The 19,170-nt window shown below is 46.5% G+C and overlaps 1 protein-coding gene across 5 annotated transcripts in view; it reads left to right on the top strand.

Annotated features, from left to right (window-relative positions):
- The window catches only part of COL15A1 (collagen type XV alpha 1 chain), a 138,198-nt gene that overhangs the window by 89,039 nt on the left and 29,989 nt on the right, over positions 1-19,170 (top strand). For all 5 annotated transcript variants that reach the window (XM_060282155.1, XM_060282154.1, XM_060282153.1 and 2 more), the window contains 7 exons: positions 3,005-3,049; positions 4,136-4,180; positions 8,670-8,732; positions 9,791-9,826; positions 10,504-10,587; positions 13,960-14,022; positions 15,634-15,669. In XM_060282155.1, the coding sequence (XP_060138138.1) occupies positions 3,005-3,049; positions 4,136-4,180; positions 8,670-8,732; positions 9,791-9,826; positions 10,504-10,587; positions 13,960-14,022; positions 15,634-15,669 (372 nt within the window). The remainder of the gene's footprint in view (positions 1-3,004; positions 3,050-4,135; positions 4,181-8,669; positions 8,733-9,790; positions 9,827-10,503; positions 10,588-13,959; positions 14,023-15,633; positions 15,670-19,170) is intronic.

Raw genomic sequence — 19,170 nt, 5'->3', positions numbered from 1 at the left:
ACCATTTCAGATAAAGAACACCATTTCATAAGGAACACCATTTCAGATAAAGAACACCATTTCATAAGGAACACCATTTCAGATAAAACCACAGCGGACTTTGCTACCAAACTCTGCCACTTTGTCCTTACCCACAACCACTTCAAATTTGGTGATGACCTGTTCCTCCAGATCAGCGGCACAGCCACGGGCACCCGCATGGCCCCACAGTATGCCAACATCTTCATGGCAGATTTAGAACAACGTTTCCTTAACTCCTACCCACTCAAACCTCTCCTGTACCTGCGATACATTGACGATATTTTTATTATCTGGACACATGGACAACAGACCCTGGAAACCTTCCACCAGACATTCAATGACTTTCACCCCACCATCAACCTCACAATGAACCAATCTATGCAAGAAATACATTTTTTGGACACTACTATAAAAATACAGGATGGACGTATAGACACCACCTTATACAGAAAACCAACTGACCGACAAACATATCTACATGCTTCTAGCTACCATCCCAAACATACCAAACAATCCATCGTATACAGCCAGGCCTTACGTTACAACCGCATCTGTTCCAACTCTACAGACAGAGAATCTCACCTAAGAGATCTACAGCAAACCTTTTTAGAACTAAAATATCCACCTGATGAAGTTAGACAACAGATCAACAGAGCCAGACAGATACCTAGAGAGAACCTGCTGCAAGACAGACCCAAAAAAGAAAATAACAGAACACCACTAGTCATCACATACAGCTCCCAAGCTAAAACAGTACAACGCATCATCAGAGATCTACAGCCTCTCCTGGACAATGACCGCTCCCTTTCTCAAGCTCTGGGAGGAAGACCTTTCATTGCCTACAGACAGCCACCCAATCTTAAACAACTCCTCACCCACAATAATACAACCACCAGACTTAACATGGACACTGGTACCAGAGCCTGCAATAAACCCAGATGCCAACTTTGCTGCCACATACACCCAGACAACACCATTACTGGCCCCAACAACATCCAACATACCATCTCAGGACTATTTAATTGCTCATCCTCTAACATTGTGTATGCCATCAAATGCCAACAGTGCCCTTCAGCTCTCTATATTGGACAAACAGGCCAAACCCTACGCCAAAGGATAAATGGACATAAATCTGACATCAGGAACCAGAAGACAGAAAAACCAGTAGGAGAACACTTCAATCTCCCAGGACATTCTATACAAGATCTCAAAGTAGCTGTCTTACTACAAAAGAATTTCAGAAATAGACTGGAAAGAGAAGTTGCTGAATTGCAACTTATCACCAAGCTCAAAACCATGGAGGGACCTGGTTTGAACAGAGATATCGGGTTCTTATCTCATTATACATGATAAGCGATCTCCAGCCATCTCAACCCTTGCTTTTTCATGCAAAACCATTTGCAGTCGTTTGCGGTCATCAACAGCTATCAGTCAGTCAATCACCCATTTCCACCACCCTTCTGAGTGATCCCCCCTCCCCATCCCCACCCCTCCCCACCCCTTCTCTACATAAGTGCCTGGAAACTTCCATTTCACTGTATCTGAAGAAGTGTGCATGCACACGAAAGCTCATACCAAAATAAAAACTTAGTTGGTCTTTAAGGTGCTACTGAAGGAATTTTTTTATTTTACTCCCAAGGTGACCATTGAGAGAGGAATTTGAGATCAGTGACAGCACACCATAGAGACATAGGCAGCGCACTGTAGCTTTCAGTATTCTGCTCAAGAATTGCATCTGTTGAGACAGTTTGTTCTCTGGTCCCAATATATACACTTTGTGTTAGTTATGAAAGACACAGCATTTCCTTTTTAAAATCCACACAGGAAGGTCACCGGTTGTATGAAGTTTAAGGGGAAATGCTGTGGTCTGTAATGTCTAGTTTTGCCCTAAAGAGGCACAATTCAAAGTGACATTTGATGTACAGTGTTAGGGCATAAGAAGGCCTAGAAGGGGAGATTTGCACACAAGATGCTTATCATTGATGCTCTGCTACTTTGTCCACAAATAAGTTGGTTATTAGGGACGTGGGTGGCGCTGTGGGCTAAACCACAGAGCCTAGGGCTTGCCGATCAGAAGGTCAGCGGTTCGAATCCCTGCGACGGGGTGAGCTCCCGTTGCTCGGTCCCTGCTCCTGGCCACCTAGCAGTTCGAAAGCATGTCAACCTGATCCAAAACACCCACCCACCCCACTCACACACGAAACAAAGACCACGTCACAGCCAACTACAAATGAACAACCATACCCTAGGCCAGGCATCCCCAAACTTCAGCCCTCCAGATGTTTTGGCCTACAATTCACATCTTCCCCGGCCACTGGTCCTGTTAGCTAGGGATCATGGGAGTTGTAGGCCAAAACATCTGGAGGGCCGCAGTTCGGGGATGCCTGCCCTAGGCCAACCCCAACATCTCTCATCACCAAAGGAACACAAGCGAACAGCAGAGAACCTGCACAAGCGATGCTGACAAAAAAAACCCCACATATATTAAGTAAAATAGAAACATCATCACCCAACCCCAACCCCACCCATCTATCTCTTTTCCCCTTTATTCCCAATGTCTCAACAAATGAAACTGATTTGTAAAAATGTTACGAGAGACATTGCATATATTTTTGTAAATCAAGAAAATCTTTAATAAAAAAAAAATTAAGAAAGCATGTCAAAGTGCAAGTAGATAAATAGGTATCACTCTGGCAGGAAGGTAGATGGCGTTTCCATGCGCTGCTCTGGTTCGCCAGAAGCGGCTTAGTCATGCTGGCCACATGACACAGAAGCTGTATGCCGACTCAGCCAGTAAAGCGAGATGAGCGCCGCAACCCCAGAGTCGTCCGCAACTGGACCTAATGGTCAGGGGTCCCTTTACCTTTACCTTTAAGTTGGTTATTATTGCATATTTTAGGCAAGCTCTTTCAAAATCCGTAGCACACAATGGTATAAAAATTTAATAAAATAAAAATATTAATAAATAAATATTTTGTTATAGGGTGCAGCCGGGGAGGCCGGTCTGCAAGGACCAATGGGACCAAAGGTAATCAATGCAGCAGACTATTAAAAAAAAACACAACTAGAGCGTTTGTGTACTTGTTCTAGCAAGAATTCAGTTTGCCATGTTAGAAGTACTCCCAACTAATTTGTGGTTTCATTATTTGATCAGCTACAATATTCCCCTTATTTTCAATTTTCAGACGAACAGCATTTGTGCTTATGTAGAGAAAATGGCACCACCCAAGCACAACACAGGGAGGTATCAGCTGGGCTGGGGGGGGGAATCCAAGGTATCCACCCTACAAGTACTTGGGGGGGAGGTGTGTGTGGGAAAATCCCAAAACAGAAGGAGGAAACTATCCTTTTGATCAGGCATCCCCAAACTTCGGCCCTCCAGATGTTTTGGACTACAATTCCCATCTTCCCCGACCACTGGTCCTGTTAGCTAGGGATCATGGGAGTTGTAGGCCAAAACATCTGGAGGGCCGCAGTTTGGGGATGCCTGCTTTTGATCATTTGGCCTTGCTGGTGGCTTGTGGTGGAAGGAGCAAGACGTTAAAGGTATGACAAGGCGGAAGATGGAAGGCTGAAGCAGAAAGGAAGATGAGGGGGAGAAAAGGGGAAGAAAAGAGATGAAAGCTGGAGGAATACTGGGAGGAGTTTAGGCAACAGCATTTCCCTTTTAAAATCCACACAGGGAGGCCGCCAGTTGTCCTATCTTTCCTACAGACAAACAGCAAATCTATATATTTTGATTATACCATAACTTCTTGTTATGACTATGTTTATGTCAAATGCCAGTGGAGTTAATAATGATTGTGTTTTCAAGACTAATCTCTTAGACCAAAGGTTTCCTTAAAACTAGTCTTTATGCACAAAAAAACTTTACTTGTCTGATATCTTCATGCATCCATTCTTTCTATAGAAGGGAAATGTCAGTGAAATCAATGTACAGTTTTTCTGAGATTTTGCTAATAAATGCAAATGCACTGTGATGCCACAAATAATGTTTAGGCTAAAGTAGGAAGGATCACGGATTAATACCTTTCAAAGTATACAAGGAAGCTTCTTGTTTAAAAGATTATTTTAGTTCTCCATTTTTAAAATGACTATTTTGTTTTTGTTTTAGGGAGAAAAAGGTGACAGTGGACTGCCAGGTACACCTGGCTTAAAGGTGAGACAATAACTAAACATGATTTATAAACTGACTTCAATGAAATAAAGGCAAATACTTTGTATCTAACACAAATTAAAGATTTAGCTGAAGTGACCATATACTTAAAGGGTAAAGGGACCCCTGACTATTAGGTCCAGTCATGACCGACTCTGGGGTTGCGCGCTCATCTCACATTATTGGCCGAGAATTTCCAATATTCCAGTATAGAGCTTGCTCTTGTGTTTTAATGTCAGGCATGCTGATCTACCCTTCTGTTTGAAGATGTACAGTATATATTTTGGCAAGGAGCGGGTGGCGCTGTGGTCTAAACCACTGAGCCTCTTGGGCTTGCCGATCAGAAGGTTGGGGGTTCAAATCCCTGCAACGGGTTGAGCTCTGTCCCATCTCCTGCCAACCTAGCAGTTCAAAAGCACCCCAGTGCAAGTAGATAAATAGGTGCTGCTGTGGTGGGAAGGTAAACAGCTTCTCCGTGTGCTCTGGCTTCTGTCACGGTGTCCCGTTGCGCCAGAAGAAGTTTAGTCGTGCTGGCCACATGACCCGGAAAGTTGTCTGTGGAAAATGCCAGTTCCCTTGGCCTGAAGCGAGATGTGCGCCACACCCCACAGTCGCCTTTGACTGGACATAACCATTTCTTGACCTTTACCTATGTATTTTGGCATGTGAGAAATGCCAAGAAAAATGTCTTGCTTTCTCCCTGGTAGATATACCCGGAAGTTAATCCCTAGTCCCATTTCCAGATTTGTGCATTGAACTGAAGCAAAGACATTCTTTTCTCACACTATAAAATATGCATCTTCGTGTACAACATACATTTAGGTGCATGTATGGAATTGCAATGAGATGAGGCAAAGTAAAGTACCGTACGTAGACCAGAGGTTTTCAACCTTTTTGAGTCTGCGGCTTCCTTGACCAAGTACATTATTTCTGCGGCACCTCTATGGGGCTTAGGACCCCAGTAATGTCACCGTTTGCCTGCAGAGCTTGCAGCCTCTCATCCTTATTTGAACACCCACCCTTGTGGAGTGTTTCCTCAGCCTCCTCTGCTCTCCCCTCTCCTTGGGAGTCCTCTGGGCAGCCGTAACTGCCACCCCCTGCCCTAAAGAAAGGTCCCTCCCCACACTGCTCCACAGGGGCCTGGGAAGCACCCCCTGGCCAGTCCCAGAGGCACCATTCCTTCAGGGGGGCGTGTAGTCAGGGTTGCTGCAACAAAGAGCTGTGCAAGAGCTGTGCAAGCCTTTGGGAGGCAGAGATGCAAGAGGGCATCAGAGGAGGGAGGGGAGGCATGGGCGTACCCAGCATGGGCCGGGGGGGCAGCTGCCCCTCTAGAAGCAGGGCAGCTGGAGAGGACAGGCAGGTACGCTGCCTGCTGTGCTCCGCTTCAGCCTGCTTGGCTGAAGCGAAACAGCAGCAGCGGCAGCGAAGCTGCCTCCGTTGAAGGAAACCTGGACCTGGACCTGGGCTAACTTCAGCCCACACTCCTTCAAGTCACAGCGAGCACAGCACAGAAAGTGCTGCCCCACAATGCTCCGCAGCACCTCATTTGCATACATGCAAGTTAGCCCAGGTCCAGGTCCAGGTTTCCTTCAATGAGGCAGGAGTGCAAGCGCGGGTGGCTCCGTGTGCTGCCTTGCAAATGGCCCCCTTTCCTCTGGGGGGCCTGGACGTTGACCATGCCTCCTGGGGGGATCCTGGCCATGTCATTGCCAGCTAGCCAATTGGGTGGCTGGGGGCGTGGCTGGTGTGCCCCCCTAGCTTTGATACTGGGTACGCCCATGAGGGGAGGAAAGAAGGACAACGGCCCTTGTTGCTTGCGGCACCCCCTGGTCATCATTCCCCCTGGCACCCCCTGGTCATCATTCAAGGCACCCCAGGGTGCCACAGCACACTGGTTGAAAACCACTGAAGTAGACTAATTTTGGCCGAAGAAGCAATGAAGAAGTCCCAAAGGTGCCTGGCTAGTTTCTGACTAGATGGGTTGCCACACCAAGATAGCAGCAGAAAAGGCTGTTCTGCCCCATAGGCATTGCTCATTGGCTGTAGGGATATCATGTGGTCCAATGAAATGTTGGCTCCATGTCTTCCCCGTTCTCCTGACAATGGCTGGCAGTGTGTGTGTGGGGTGTGTGTGTGTGTTATCCTTGCCCTGCAGAGAGGCCTGAGAGTGACTGGACTGGTACAACTACCTTTCTTAGTGGTATACACAGGCATGGGACCAGGCAAGTCTCTACATTTCCTCTCTACATGTAATACCATTGAGCCCACTGGATTTCCTTGGAGTAGAAGTGAACTATGTATATTTTTTTCGTTTCCTAGAAGTATTCTCAACTCGTTTACTGGAGCCGTGCCAGTAGAAACATGAAAATGGTGCCATAGTGAATCACTTAATTATTGAAAGCTTCTGTCATGAAACAGTTTTTGCTTGCTGTAATTTAGAAAACAACAGAATGTGGACACTTGCTCCATGAATTCCATCTGTTGAACATATTTTGGATCTGTGAAAAGCAATACCAGTCAACCTTTAAAAGCATTTTGCCTAGAATGTTGTCAACAATCATGAATCAGTCTGGTATCAGCCAAAGAAAGCAGCTTTGAAACCTGCGGTGGTCCAGCTATTTGTGTTAACACACGGAATACACCAGAACTGAGCAATTCTAGGCCCAGTTGCAGAGGGTAGGCAGCCCAGTTTCTACTGGTAAAATCTCAATAAAGCTTCTTCAGAAACTCAGGAGCAAATTTGAGTGAAGCCATGTGCAGGCCTGCCTGCCTCCCACCTCTACCACGGCACCACGGCCAGTCCCACTGGGGCTTTGCCCACGCCCGCCCCCCACAGTGCTGTTGTCCTCACCATTGCCACTGTGCCTTTGCCACTGTGCCCTTGTCATGGCGGCAGTTGCAATGTTGGAGTTGGCGGCAACATGGACATAATGGTCAGGGGGAGGGAGGGAGGGGGGCCAGGATCTGTGAAGAAGTGGCATCATGCTAGTGGCATTGGGGCATTTCTGCCTACAGTGGCAAAACGTCTCAGGCCAGTCCTGGGTTGTCCTCATAAGTGATACTTTGGGACTCCAGCTTTGGGATGCTTCCATCTTCAAAATAGAAGATATGACCTGTAGGAAGCAGATGAAATAGAGACTTCATGAATAACATTGGCCTTCATTGGGCAATAGCAGATTGCTATTTCTTGCTATGTTTTCTGAAGGCTCAGACTATTTATATTTGGAGCTTGTTGTTGTTGTTGTTTATTCGTTTAGTCGTGTCCGACTCTTCGTAACCCCATGGACCAGAGCACGCCAGGCACTCCTGTCTTCCACTGCCTCCTGCAGTTTGGTCAAACTCATGTTCGTAGCTTAGAGAACACTGTCCAACCATCTCATCCTCTGTCGTCCCCTTCTCCTTGTGCCCTCAATCTTTCAGGGCCTTTTCCAAGGATTCTTCTCTTCTCATGAGGTGGCCAAAGTATTGGAGCCTCAGCTTCAGGATCTGTCCTTCCAGTGAGCACTCAGGGCTGATTTCCTTAAGAATGGATAGGTTATTTGGAGCTTAGTATACTATTTTTTGTCTTGCTTTGTCTGTTTGCTATTTGTTCAATCTCTCATCTGGGGTGAATTTGACAGGGACGCAGGTGCAGTCTGGTCTAAACCATTGAGCCTCTTGGGCTTGCCGATCAGAAGGTCAGGAGTTCGAATTCCTGCAACGGGGTGAGCTCCTGTTGCTCGGTCCCAGCTCCTGCCAACCTAGCAGTTCAAAAGCACACCAGTGCAAGTAGATAAATAGGTACTGCTGCGGCAGGAAGGTCAACGGTGTTTACGTGCGCTCTGGCTCCCGTCACGGTGTTCCAGTACACCAGAAGCCGTTTAGTCCTGTTCTCCACACGACCCGGAAAGCTGACTGTGGACAAACGCCGGCTCCCTTGGCCTGAAGCGAGACGAGCGCCACACCCCCTAGTCACCTTTGACTGGACTTAACCGCACTGGCGGAGGAAGAGGAATGTGGGGGGAGTGCAGCGCCCCCGGCAGCACGATCCCAGTGGGGTGCCATGACAGCTGTCCCCCCGCCTGCGCTGGGCGCCACGCCCCCGCAGGCGGCGCGCCCTGCTCCCCAGAACGCGTGCGCCGGGGACGCACGCCAGCCCCGCCTGTTCTCCATCCCCCAGTACCGAAGCATGAAGCTCCGCCACTGCTTAACCGTCCAGGGGTCCTTTACCTTTTTACCTCAATGAAGCTTTTGAAAACTGTACCATGTATAATCAGTAGACAGACGGTGGCCCTGAGATGCCAGGACTCTCTTGAGATGAGTGCTCTCTTCATGTTTGCCTGGCTTTGTTGCCTGGAGTGCTCAGCCCTGTGTTACTTTTTCTTTCCCTGTGATCTTTACATTTGTAGTAAGCCTTTGGGGGCATTGGGATGAATTCTCTGGATCGTGGCCTCAGTTAGGAGAAGCTGATGAATCAGTGCAGTGAATGTGGGATCTTTTTGTGTTCCATTAGGGAGAGCAAGGCCCAGAAGGAAAGCCAGGATTTCCTGGTGTTGCTGGGAGACCTGGAGACACGGTGAGTAGGCTATGAACTTCCTTCTCTAGGCATCACTTGACATTGTAGCCTGAGATGTTCAGGGACATCGTTTCAGGTTTAGGTGTGGGAGCCGGACAAATAAATTTCAATAAGCAGCAAACAACATTGAAAGCAAGATCCCAAGACCCACAGATGGGTGTATATTAAGATTAAATTGCATATTTATATGCTCCCACATTCTACAAGCCCTTCTTAAAGGTCGAAGCACATGGTACACTGTAAGCGTTTTGTAATTTTGTATTTTTCAAGTGTTTACAGTTATTTTGTTCTATGTCTCATAATGACAACAATGTTAACCTGTGCGTTGCAGGTACCTGCTTTTTTTTTTCTCAGTGAAGGAGATTTGTGCCCTTGGCCAAAATGACTAGGCCTACTTCACTGTTGTCACTCAACAAGAAAAGCCACTGAGTTGGGCTGTGATCTAGATGCCCCCGAAGCAGAGCCATTTGTGGTCTGAAACTCACAAGGTTGGGGGTTGCCACTGAATTCTACCCATGGGGAAATGGGATCAGTTTACCCACGAGATCACCGTACCCCACATGTGCCCACTCAACCGCTTCTGTCGGCAGAACTGGCACTATTACAGGTGTAACATAATACCTGTTTTGCATTTGTAACTCCTTGATCGTTTAATGTGGTGGTGTCTGCACTTTGGAACTCCCTGCCTCTTGATATCAAGCAGGTGCCTTTTCGACGCCTGCTGAAAACATTCCTAGCTGCTTAGAAAGTTGAAGTAATTTTAATCTGTTTTAGTGTTTTAAGTTTTGTACGCCTTTAAATTAGGATTGTGCATTTTTCTTGATTTTACTGCTTTGTCTTTTGTAAACCACTTTGAGGGGTTTTTTTTTTATAAAAGAAATCAAGCGGTGTATAAATTTTATTAAATAAATAAAAGCATTTCTGACCTTTTGTCTATTGTTTTGTCCATTGTTTCTCTCATGGATAGCTGTGTTGCAATATGTACAATCTATATTATTAGCGACAGTGTTGCCGTCTTCCTTTCAAGCAATTAATACTGGATTATAAATTAAATGCAGGGGTCAAAAGGAGATAAGGGTGACCCAGGACCCAAGGTAAGAAGTGGCATTCATTTTATTTCAATTCAATATCCACTTGGATATTGCATCATCTTTTTAAAAGGGCTGAAGGTGCTACATGCAGGTCCCGCTATCCACCCGTTATCTGCAGATACACTTATCCACACGCAAAGAATTTTGCCCAAACCTTAATAATAATTAATAATAATTCCCTGCCCATCTGGCTGGGTTTCCCCAGCCCACTCTGGGCAGCTTCCAACTCATGCCGTTATGTGTGGGTGATTCAGATATCCAGACAGCTGGAGTTTGCCCACTTCCTTACTTGTTTGTGCTTTGCTGGTTGGCAGCAGCTATTTTTCAGGCAAAAGCCATGCAAAGGAGGGATGGGGAAAAGAGATGGGCCAATCAGGGAGAAGGAGAGATCGGACACACCAGTTTTGCTTTGTCTTTCTTCCGTTGGTTGGCTCTGGGCATTTTAGGAAGAAAACATGGCTGGAGAAAGAGCATGGATTAGAAATGTTCCCACGGGAAATAATGGAAATCACCAGCTTGTTATGCGAACGCTCACCTGACAAACAATTTTCTGAGAATGCATTGAGTTTGGAAAGCGGAACCTGTGTGTATATAAATCAGAAGGTTGACATTGTTTGGTTTTTGTCTCATTCCCTAAGTTCATTGCCTGCACTCCTAACCACCATATTCTCTTGCAATAGGGCGAACCAGGACAAGATGGTGCCAGTGTTGTGGGGCCACCTGGACCACCTGGACCACCTGGTCCCATCATAGCCATTCCTAGGGTAGGCGCCTGATTGCTATTCTGCTGCACCATTATAACCGCCTTTTGTGCATTTGTGTAGTGCTGCTCCTAAGGTCTGCCACTTATGGAAGTTTGGAGGTAAGGCCTACCACAAAAATCTTAGAATCATTCCGGAAATCCTCCCGTTCTTTGCCACATCTGTTCCATACTAGGCAATGGAGTACATTGATAGGTAAAAAGAGAGAGGGAGTGGGATGTGAGAGCTAGGCTCTGCTTCACTGTCATCACAACTAGACTTCGTAGCAGGAGCGAACCGTGCTGTTTGACCGCCTTGCTGTCCCCACCAAACCCCATGGGTCCCATGGCTGCAGCTTCCAGGTCAGCCACATCTTGAGAGCCCTGCAAAATTGTGTAAGACCTTCAGAGATGGCCCAGCCCTGCTCCAACACTGGGTCGCCAGACGTTGTGTGACGATACCCCGAACCCTCCCCGGAGTAAATACACAGGAGACATTGCATAAGGTTAATGGGTGTAGAAGGCCACAACTTTATTAATTACGGATGTAGAGAGGTATTGGCTTAGGCATTGGATCTAACCGTCTATATCCGACTCCAGCCCGCTCTGCTGGCAGTCTGTGAAGGGTTAACCACCATTGGGTGAGCCCTGCGATGCACATCAACTAGGAACTCACCCCGGGGCCACCGCTAGGGGCGTGCCTTAGGCCCTCGCCTACCACGGCTTCGGACATGGCCACGCCCCGGACTCCTTAAGGGAGTACCCTTCAGCATTTTGGGGGAGGTGATGGCAGCAACCTCCCCCCCACCTGTAACCTTTCAGAGATAATCCAATGCCTGCCGCCAAAACCAAAGTTGTGACAAGTTGCTACGAGGTAGGCAAAAACCACCAGGCCACAGCCAATTTGCCAAGTGGGAAAATTCCTACCAGGCCCCTCAATGACGACCAACCAAGGTCCATAGCAATGTCGGAAGGAGACTCAAAAAGATTCAGTTTACTTGTGAGTGAGCTGAAGAACAAGGCTTTACGTCGCACAAGAGAGGAAGCAAAAGTGGTGTCCTTTTCTTTAACTTACCCTAATTGTTTGTGAGGTTTAAGGACTCTGCATATATGCAGATGCCTTACATTGCACCAGACTCCATTTGTACACCATCACCTTAGGCACACACCTCTATTTGGACATTCAGTAGCCCTGCCGAGAACAAAAGCACCTTTCCAAAAAGCACCATCTCTCCCAGGTAGTTGCTGCTCGGTTGCCATTGACCAGCCAGGCTTTCTAGTTGCTTGAAGAAGCTAATATCTGTGAGGGAAGGAAATATTTTAGCTGAAGAAAGAAAAAAAAAAGCAGCTCCAAACGCCAAACTCTAAGGGCAGACCTCAGACCACCTCATAATCCTCTGAGCAAGCAGAACTGCACCCCCAAATTAGAAACAACAAGAACCATGTTTTTAACTACCTTCTGTTCTGCTACATAATCTAAAATACAGAACAAACTACTTCTTCAAGCTTTCCTGCCCAAGCATTCTGGAAAGCATGTTTGTTACCAATATATGCAGAAATAAAGATGTCTAACATTTGACTGAACTATGTTTCAATTCTCCAGTTGAACCCATGTGAGCTAGTTTTGAAATTACCCATGTGAATTTGTTCTTATATGAAAATGGCCCTTGTGGATGGCCCTTGTGGTCTCTTCCAACTCTCTGATTCTATGAAAAGCAAATTACTTCAACCTCTAGAGATGAAGTCAGATGTTGAGAGTTTATATTCCATTGAGGCATAGAAGTAGAGGGAAGCCAAGCAGTAACATATGACAATATGGTTTTATTGGTATGTTTTATTATTGTATAAGTAAGACACCTAGAGAAATTACTTTGAGTAATTGTATTATAAATAATACAAAGCCACATCTCTTGACTGTTATGCTCGATGTGGAGAATGTGGTGTGTTGCCTGGGCAGTAAATACTGTATAAGCAAAACCATGTCGCTTTTTCATTGTCATAATGGAGTTCAAGTGGGACTTTCTCTGATGAAATTAACCAACACGGATGGGAAATTACCCTGCCATATTGCATGTTGCAGTCCCTCATCCCACACACAGATCCCCCTATTACTGTGGTTAGTGCTAATGAAGCAGGTTTCAAAATGAAGAGCAAAGCGTATTTGGTAAATCTGTAGATGTTTGCACCAGAAAGGGAAGTGGGTAGGGGAAGGAACTTATAAACAATGGTTAAAGAGCTTGGGACATAGCTGCCAAGTCTCCCGTTTTTCGCAGGAAACCCCCGGATTTTAATCCGTTTCCCGCTGTTATCCCGTATAGAAAAAAATCCCAGAAATCCCCTGGATTTTCTACCTGCCAGGGAAGCTCCATTTCGGGTGCCGCTCTGCCCATGTCTGGGCACCGGAAATCGGGCAGCGCCGGCACCGGAAGTTGCTTCTATGCATGTCCGGACATGTGTAGAAGCGACTTCCGGTGCCGCGCCGCTGACGATCCTGCATTTTTCAGCGGGAGACTTGGCAGCTATAGCTTGGGAGCAATCTCTCTGCACTAGCCCATGATGTTACTTCACTTTATGGTAAATAAAAATTCCATTTTGCTAAATGCAACATTTGGAAAGTCTGTGATATTGTCTGTGTTGATGCTGGTCTGCGACCGTATTAATAAATCCATTCATTCAACATTTGGAAAGGAGATGCATGGGTGAAAAGGCACAATGAACACACACCAGAGAGCCTTGGTCAAATGTGTCTCCCTGGTAGGTGCTTATTGCATATTTTTAAATGCACCTTCGCTCCTTCCATTATGGTGGTTGTTCACAGCAGAGGCATGTAGTGGATAACAGGAAGCAATCTTTGCTCTTGTGATGGATCAGAGTATTGGATCTAATGGCCAATTCCCCCTTTTTTTAATGAGGGATCCCCCATAAGGGATCATGATAGGCTGCCAGTCACACAGGAGGAATTTTTTGCAACACCCATGTCTGTCCAGATGCTTGGGGAGTTTCTTCAGCCCAGGTCTAATAAAAAGAGAGAGTGACATCATATTATAGGGGTTCATCACAATAGCAGCAGCAGGAGGAGGAGGAGGCCTTGCAGTGGATTCCTCTGTCTGACTATCTAGCGCAAATCTCCAAAGTTTTTCCCCTTTTCCTTATTCTCCTGTGTCATAAACTTCTTGCTGGACTGCAAAAAAAAATGATGCGTTAAGGAGAGGGTAGAAAAACAGTGTATGCTTTTGATGACCTGCTTACCTTTCTCCATCTTAGATATAATTAGTAGAACATTTTATTTTTCTCCAATATTTCTAGAAATTCGTGGATGTTCTAGAAAAACTATTAATGTTTGGCATTTTGCCTGCCTGCCTGCCTCCCTCCCTCCCTCCCTCTCTCTCTCTTTCAGTCACTAAATGCTTCAGATGAAAGTTTTAACATCACGAGAATCAAAGGACTTGTTGGGCCTCCAGTGAGTATCTTCTATTCTGTCGTTTTAGATGAAAGGATGCCTTGGTTTAAGTAAACTCCCAAAGCCTTTTTCTCTGATCCTCACATAGAAATATGCTGCTTCTGTCAACTTCTTTGGACTTCACTGTGTTATATGACAACAGCCCTGAGTACAGATCTTGATCCATCCAATATAACAGAATATAATCATATTAATCTCCAATATGTTTCTCTCTGAACATGTAGAATATAATACTATATGAGGATGATAATTGGGGATGGTTTAGTCTCTATAATCAACTGCAAAAGCAAAACATAAACCTGGAATGGGAAAACTGTTCCCAATTTGGGGCTGTTGCAAGGAACTGAGCTGGTGTGCTTGATCTCACCCTGCTTTTGAGGAATCTGTCAGAGCCTGCATAAGCATTGACAGGCTGGGTGCTCATTGCATCCATCTCTCCTGTGGGGAAGGGATTGGGACTCACATCCTAGTTTTCTCTGCTCCCCACCCCGTGACTATCCACGGGAGAGGCATAAACAATGTGATTAGCATCATTTTTCCAAAGGAGTGTTAGGATGTTAGGTTCCACCCCTTGCAAGAGATGGATGCTCTGATTTTCAGTGCTGATTCACTTGCTACCACCTCTTTTACTGACCTGGCAAAGTTTGTTGAGCATGGGAATGGGGAGGTGGTAGCAGATGCATGGCGTGTTTCACATGCCCTTGTTGTCAGGAGTATGGGCAGGAGTCAGGCTCTGGGGCCTGTAGTGCTTTGCAGGACTGGGGCCTGCCTCAGCTTGTGCTGGAGAAGCAAGGAGTGGCCACTCAGGTGAAGACCTCAGCTTGTTCTGGAGAGGCAAGGAGTGGTCACTCAGGTGAGGCCACTTGATACCTCACTGCACCTGGTGGCAGGAGCTGGGAGAGATAAAAGTTCAGCATTTCCCTTCAGCTCTTTGCCACAGCAGCGTGATCCCTGCCTTGTTGCATCTGGTCTCCTGTTCCTTGATCCTTTTGCTTTGCTCCTTGTTCCTTGCTGCTTGGACCCTTGCCTTGCCGACGCCTTGCTCCTCGACCCTTGGACCTTCGCCTTTGCTGACGCCTTGCTCCTCAACCTTCGCCTTTGTGACATCCTGATTCCTGACCTTCGGTTCTTCGACCCTGTGATTTCCTGCTGCTTGACCCGCAGCCCCACGCCACCTGGACTCCCATTCCTGCTTCCACCCTGCCATCTTGCCTCTGGTCCTGACGTCCTGAGTCGGGACTGCTACCTCCCGCCAGTCAGACCATGACACTTGTTTTGTGTGTCCGCACACACAAAATATCACTCTTTTTAGCAGGAGTGGGCACAAGGGCCTGAGCTGGACTACCAAACCTTCCCCAGTGCAAACCAACAATTTAAATCTGCCATGTTTCCTAAAGGATGTGTGTCTGCAGATCAGGAATATTTTTCAAGTAATTAACAGTGACTGTTAGCTTTTGAAACTTAAGGCTTGGATTCTGCTCCTCAGGGCAGCTGTATTTAGAAAGTTGTCCAGTGTGCAAATGCAGTTCAAAATGAAATGGCATTCACAAACAGCAGGGATACCTAATCACAGTGAAACACCTTCACCTGCTTTGTCATTGCATTTTACAGGGTCCAGACGGGAAGCCCGGCCTGCCAGGATTTCCTGTAAGTACCATATATCCAGTTTCTGAAACGGTAAACATGCAATGTAATTGCTATTGATGTTTTAGCACTTGCCATGGTGCACAAAGCATATAATGCCCAACAAACTGTGAGGTCCTAATAATAAAATGAGAAAATAATCTAAATCTAAGTAAAACCAGACATTATATTGCAGGATTGCCAGTATTCTTTGAGAATAAGCAGTAAGTTTCCATTCTGAACAAGTGATACTGCTTTGACACCCTTATATGATGACTTCAGCAAGTTTCAGTCAGATGGTTTTTGTATTACTTGAAGTCATCAGATAAGAGCAATTCACATAAATCATAGAGGAAATGAAACTAGGATGGTGTCTATTGCCATCATGCTCCTTTTGTGACATTTCCAGAGGCTCAGATTAAGCGTTGAGCTCTCTTCAGGCCTTCTCCTCCATAGATGTAGCAAACATGTCTGAGGGACAGGCCCGTCCTAGCCATAGAGGCTAGTGGCGTGGAGAACCACTGTGCCGGGCGCTGGAAGGGCGCCAAGTGAGCGCAGGGTTCCGGCGATCTGGCCAGGACTGCGCTCCTTCTCCAAGGACTCCGCGCTGCGCCACCTCCTCGTTTCCCCAGCGCTGGGTTCCGCTCAGTCAAGCTTCGCCACCAGCGCGCGCACAGCGCCCAAGCGGCTCTTGCTGGTCCTGCGGTGCATGCGCTGGTGGTGAAGCTTGACTGAGTGGAACCCAGCACTGGGGGAACAAGAAGGAGGTGCAGCGCGGAATCCTCGGAGGTGGCCTCCCGCTGCTGCCGCGGTCCACTTGGCACTTCCGGTCCCTTGGAGAGGCTCTGGAGGGGGGTGCTGGAGGGGCCTAGCACCAGGGCGCTGGATGGGCTTAAGACGGCCCTGCTGAGGGATGGGGGCCATGTTGTAATTCCCAGGCCCCAACATGGACACTCCTGCTGGCCACAGGTGGATGAGCACTTGTCAACCGTGTGAAGAAGCCCTACCCACATGGAGATGCACAGACAAGCGGAAACCTTGGCCAAGCAGGTCCACCATTCACACAGATGAGACCTCCTTGTGTACAGCTGTGCATGTACAGCCCACCTTCACTTACTGAAGGTGTCCCCGGCTGCTGGCATGGCCAGTGGGTATGTTGGCTCCAGCAGGACATGTGTTTGCTGCTAGGAGAAGGCCTGATCCAACAAGGTGGGACTAGGCTAGTCCCCTAAATGTTCCCCTGGGGCCTCCTTCCCAAAACCTGGGTAGCTTCTGCCTGGCTTAGGGAGGGAGGCAAGATGCTCACACTACCTGTTTCCGTTAACCTATTTGGTCTTTATGTAGGCTGATTCATAACTTGTGTGGGAGTTATGCAGCTATTCCCACATCACTTATGAATGAGTGGATCACATGCCCTGGAGGCAGGGAACACTGTTGTAAAAAGTGCATGCTGCCCCGCCTACATGATCACATCCCTCAAATATCCCCAAAGCAGAGTAGAATTTCCCCGCTCTCGGTAGTGATGTCCCAAACGAACAATGCATAAAATCAGGGATGGGAGCAGAGAGATGTAGGCAAGCCCCACTCAAAAACCTCTCAGGCTTGGCTTTTCTGCAATTAGCCGGAGGGTCTAAAGCAAGTTTTTGAATGCGCTGGGAATCAGGATTCTGAATCACAGGGAGAGTTTCTGGGTATGCTCATTCACACACATTTAAACCCATTTCAGGCTTCCACGCTAATTGCAGACAGGTATGAAGAACAGCCCCCGCCCCCGGGATGCTGGGGCACAGGGCTGGAGCGAATACCTGGAGCCTTCCCCTGATTTTATGTATCGTGTTCAGTGGGATGCCTGACCACAGCTAGAGCTACCTGCAAAAAGGACACTGGTAGAGGAGGGAAAGGGGCTGAAATGGTATGGGCAGTGATCAGGGCAGGGGCGGCAGCATCTGACTACCACCTCCCCCATTCTGCACTTTAAATCATCCCCCTCCCATGGACATCTATAGGAATTTTTCTTTCTTTTTTAAAAAAATAATATTTATTGAATTTTACATAAAGAAAAAAAGAAAAAAAGAAAAAAAGAATTTTTTAAAAAAAGAATACAGAAATAAAAAAGGCAAAAATGACAATATTATCACATCTTTTCTCTTCAAACTACTTCACTTCCCCTTCTTACAATCCTTGTTAATAATTAATTCTTACAATTTCCAAATCTTGGTTAAACATCATAAAATTACATCCTATCTCCCAATTCATAACCTTATTCTTAAATAATTCTTACTCAATTTTATATAAAAAAGTGGAAGAGAAATAGAAAGAAAAAAACAAAAAATATATATAAAAGACATACTTATATTTTCCAATTTCTAATCTAAACATTTCGGACTTCCTCATTTCCCCTTCTTGAGTTCCTTATTAATAACTAATTTTTGCAGTGTCCAAATCTAAAATAACATTCTTTCTCCCAACTTATAACTTCTTATTGATCAATTACCCTTCATACTTCTCTTTACTTTTATTACCCATTATTCTCTACCCAAAAATATTCATAATTTATTTTCAAAATCTTTCCCCCCCCTTTTAATTCCCACCCTCAAAACTAAATCTACCCCCTTTCCTTGGAATCAATGTCTCCAGAGATTTCAGCCAGCTGCTTAATACTTTCCGAGTTCAGACCGTGTTTTGTCCACCTATAAAAATTACCCCGGTTCCTCCTCATCCCACTCCTGCTCTGTCCCAATCCAAACTTTGCTCAGCCCCCCCCCCTGTATTCTCAACATTGTTGTTGTTTAGTCGTTTAGTCGTGTCCGACTCTTCATGACCCCACGGGCCAGAGCACGCCAGGCACTCCTGTCTTGCACTGCCTCCCACAGTTTGGTCAAACTCATGTTCGTAGCTTCGAGAACACTGTCCAACCATCTCGTTCTCTGTCGTCCCCTTCTTCTAGTGCCCTCAATCTTTCCCAACATCAGGGTCTTTTCCAAGGATTCTTCTCTTCTCATGAGGTGGCCAAAGTATTGGAGCCTCAGCTTCAAGATCTGTCCTTCCAGTGAGCACTCAGGGCTGATTTCCTTCAGAATGGATAGGTTTGACCTTCTTGCAGTCCATGGGACTCTCAAGAGTCTCCTCCAGCACCATAATTCAAAAGCATCAATTCTTCGGCGATCAGCCTTCTTTATGGTCCAGCTTTCACTTCCATATTCCCAACATATTATCTTCAATCTATAGGATTTTTTCTACGGGAAGGGCAAAGTAAATACTACAAACATACCTACTATTTCTGGTAGACCTTGTGAATGATGATGACACCTGGGTAGATGTAGCCTCTGAGAAACCTGCATTCCAGGTCTACCCCTCCCTTGGTTCTCATTGGATAGGCTGGCTGACTGTCCCTCAATGGGTGGACACAGCATCCAGACAGCACCTTCCCACCCACTGCTGAAGCCCTCAGTTACTGCCCTGGCTCCCTTCACCTCTTCCAGTCCCAGCAGATGCCCATGTCCCCTCCCCAGCCATACAGGTCTG

This window comes from Zootoca vivipara, chromosome 13, assembly GCF_963506605.1.
Source record: "Zootoca vivipara chromosome 13, rZooViv1.1, whole genome shotgun sequence".
Classification (NCBI taxonomy): domain Eukaryota; kingdom Metazoa; phylum Chordata; class Lepidosauria; order Squamata; family Lacertidae; genus Zootoca; species Zootoca vivipara.
The sequence above is the reverse complement of the archived record's forward strand: the minus strand, read 5'-3'. Positions and strand labels throughout refer to the sequence as shown.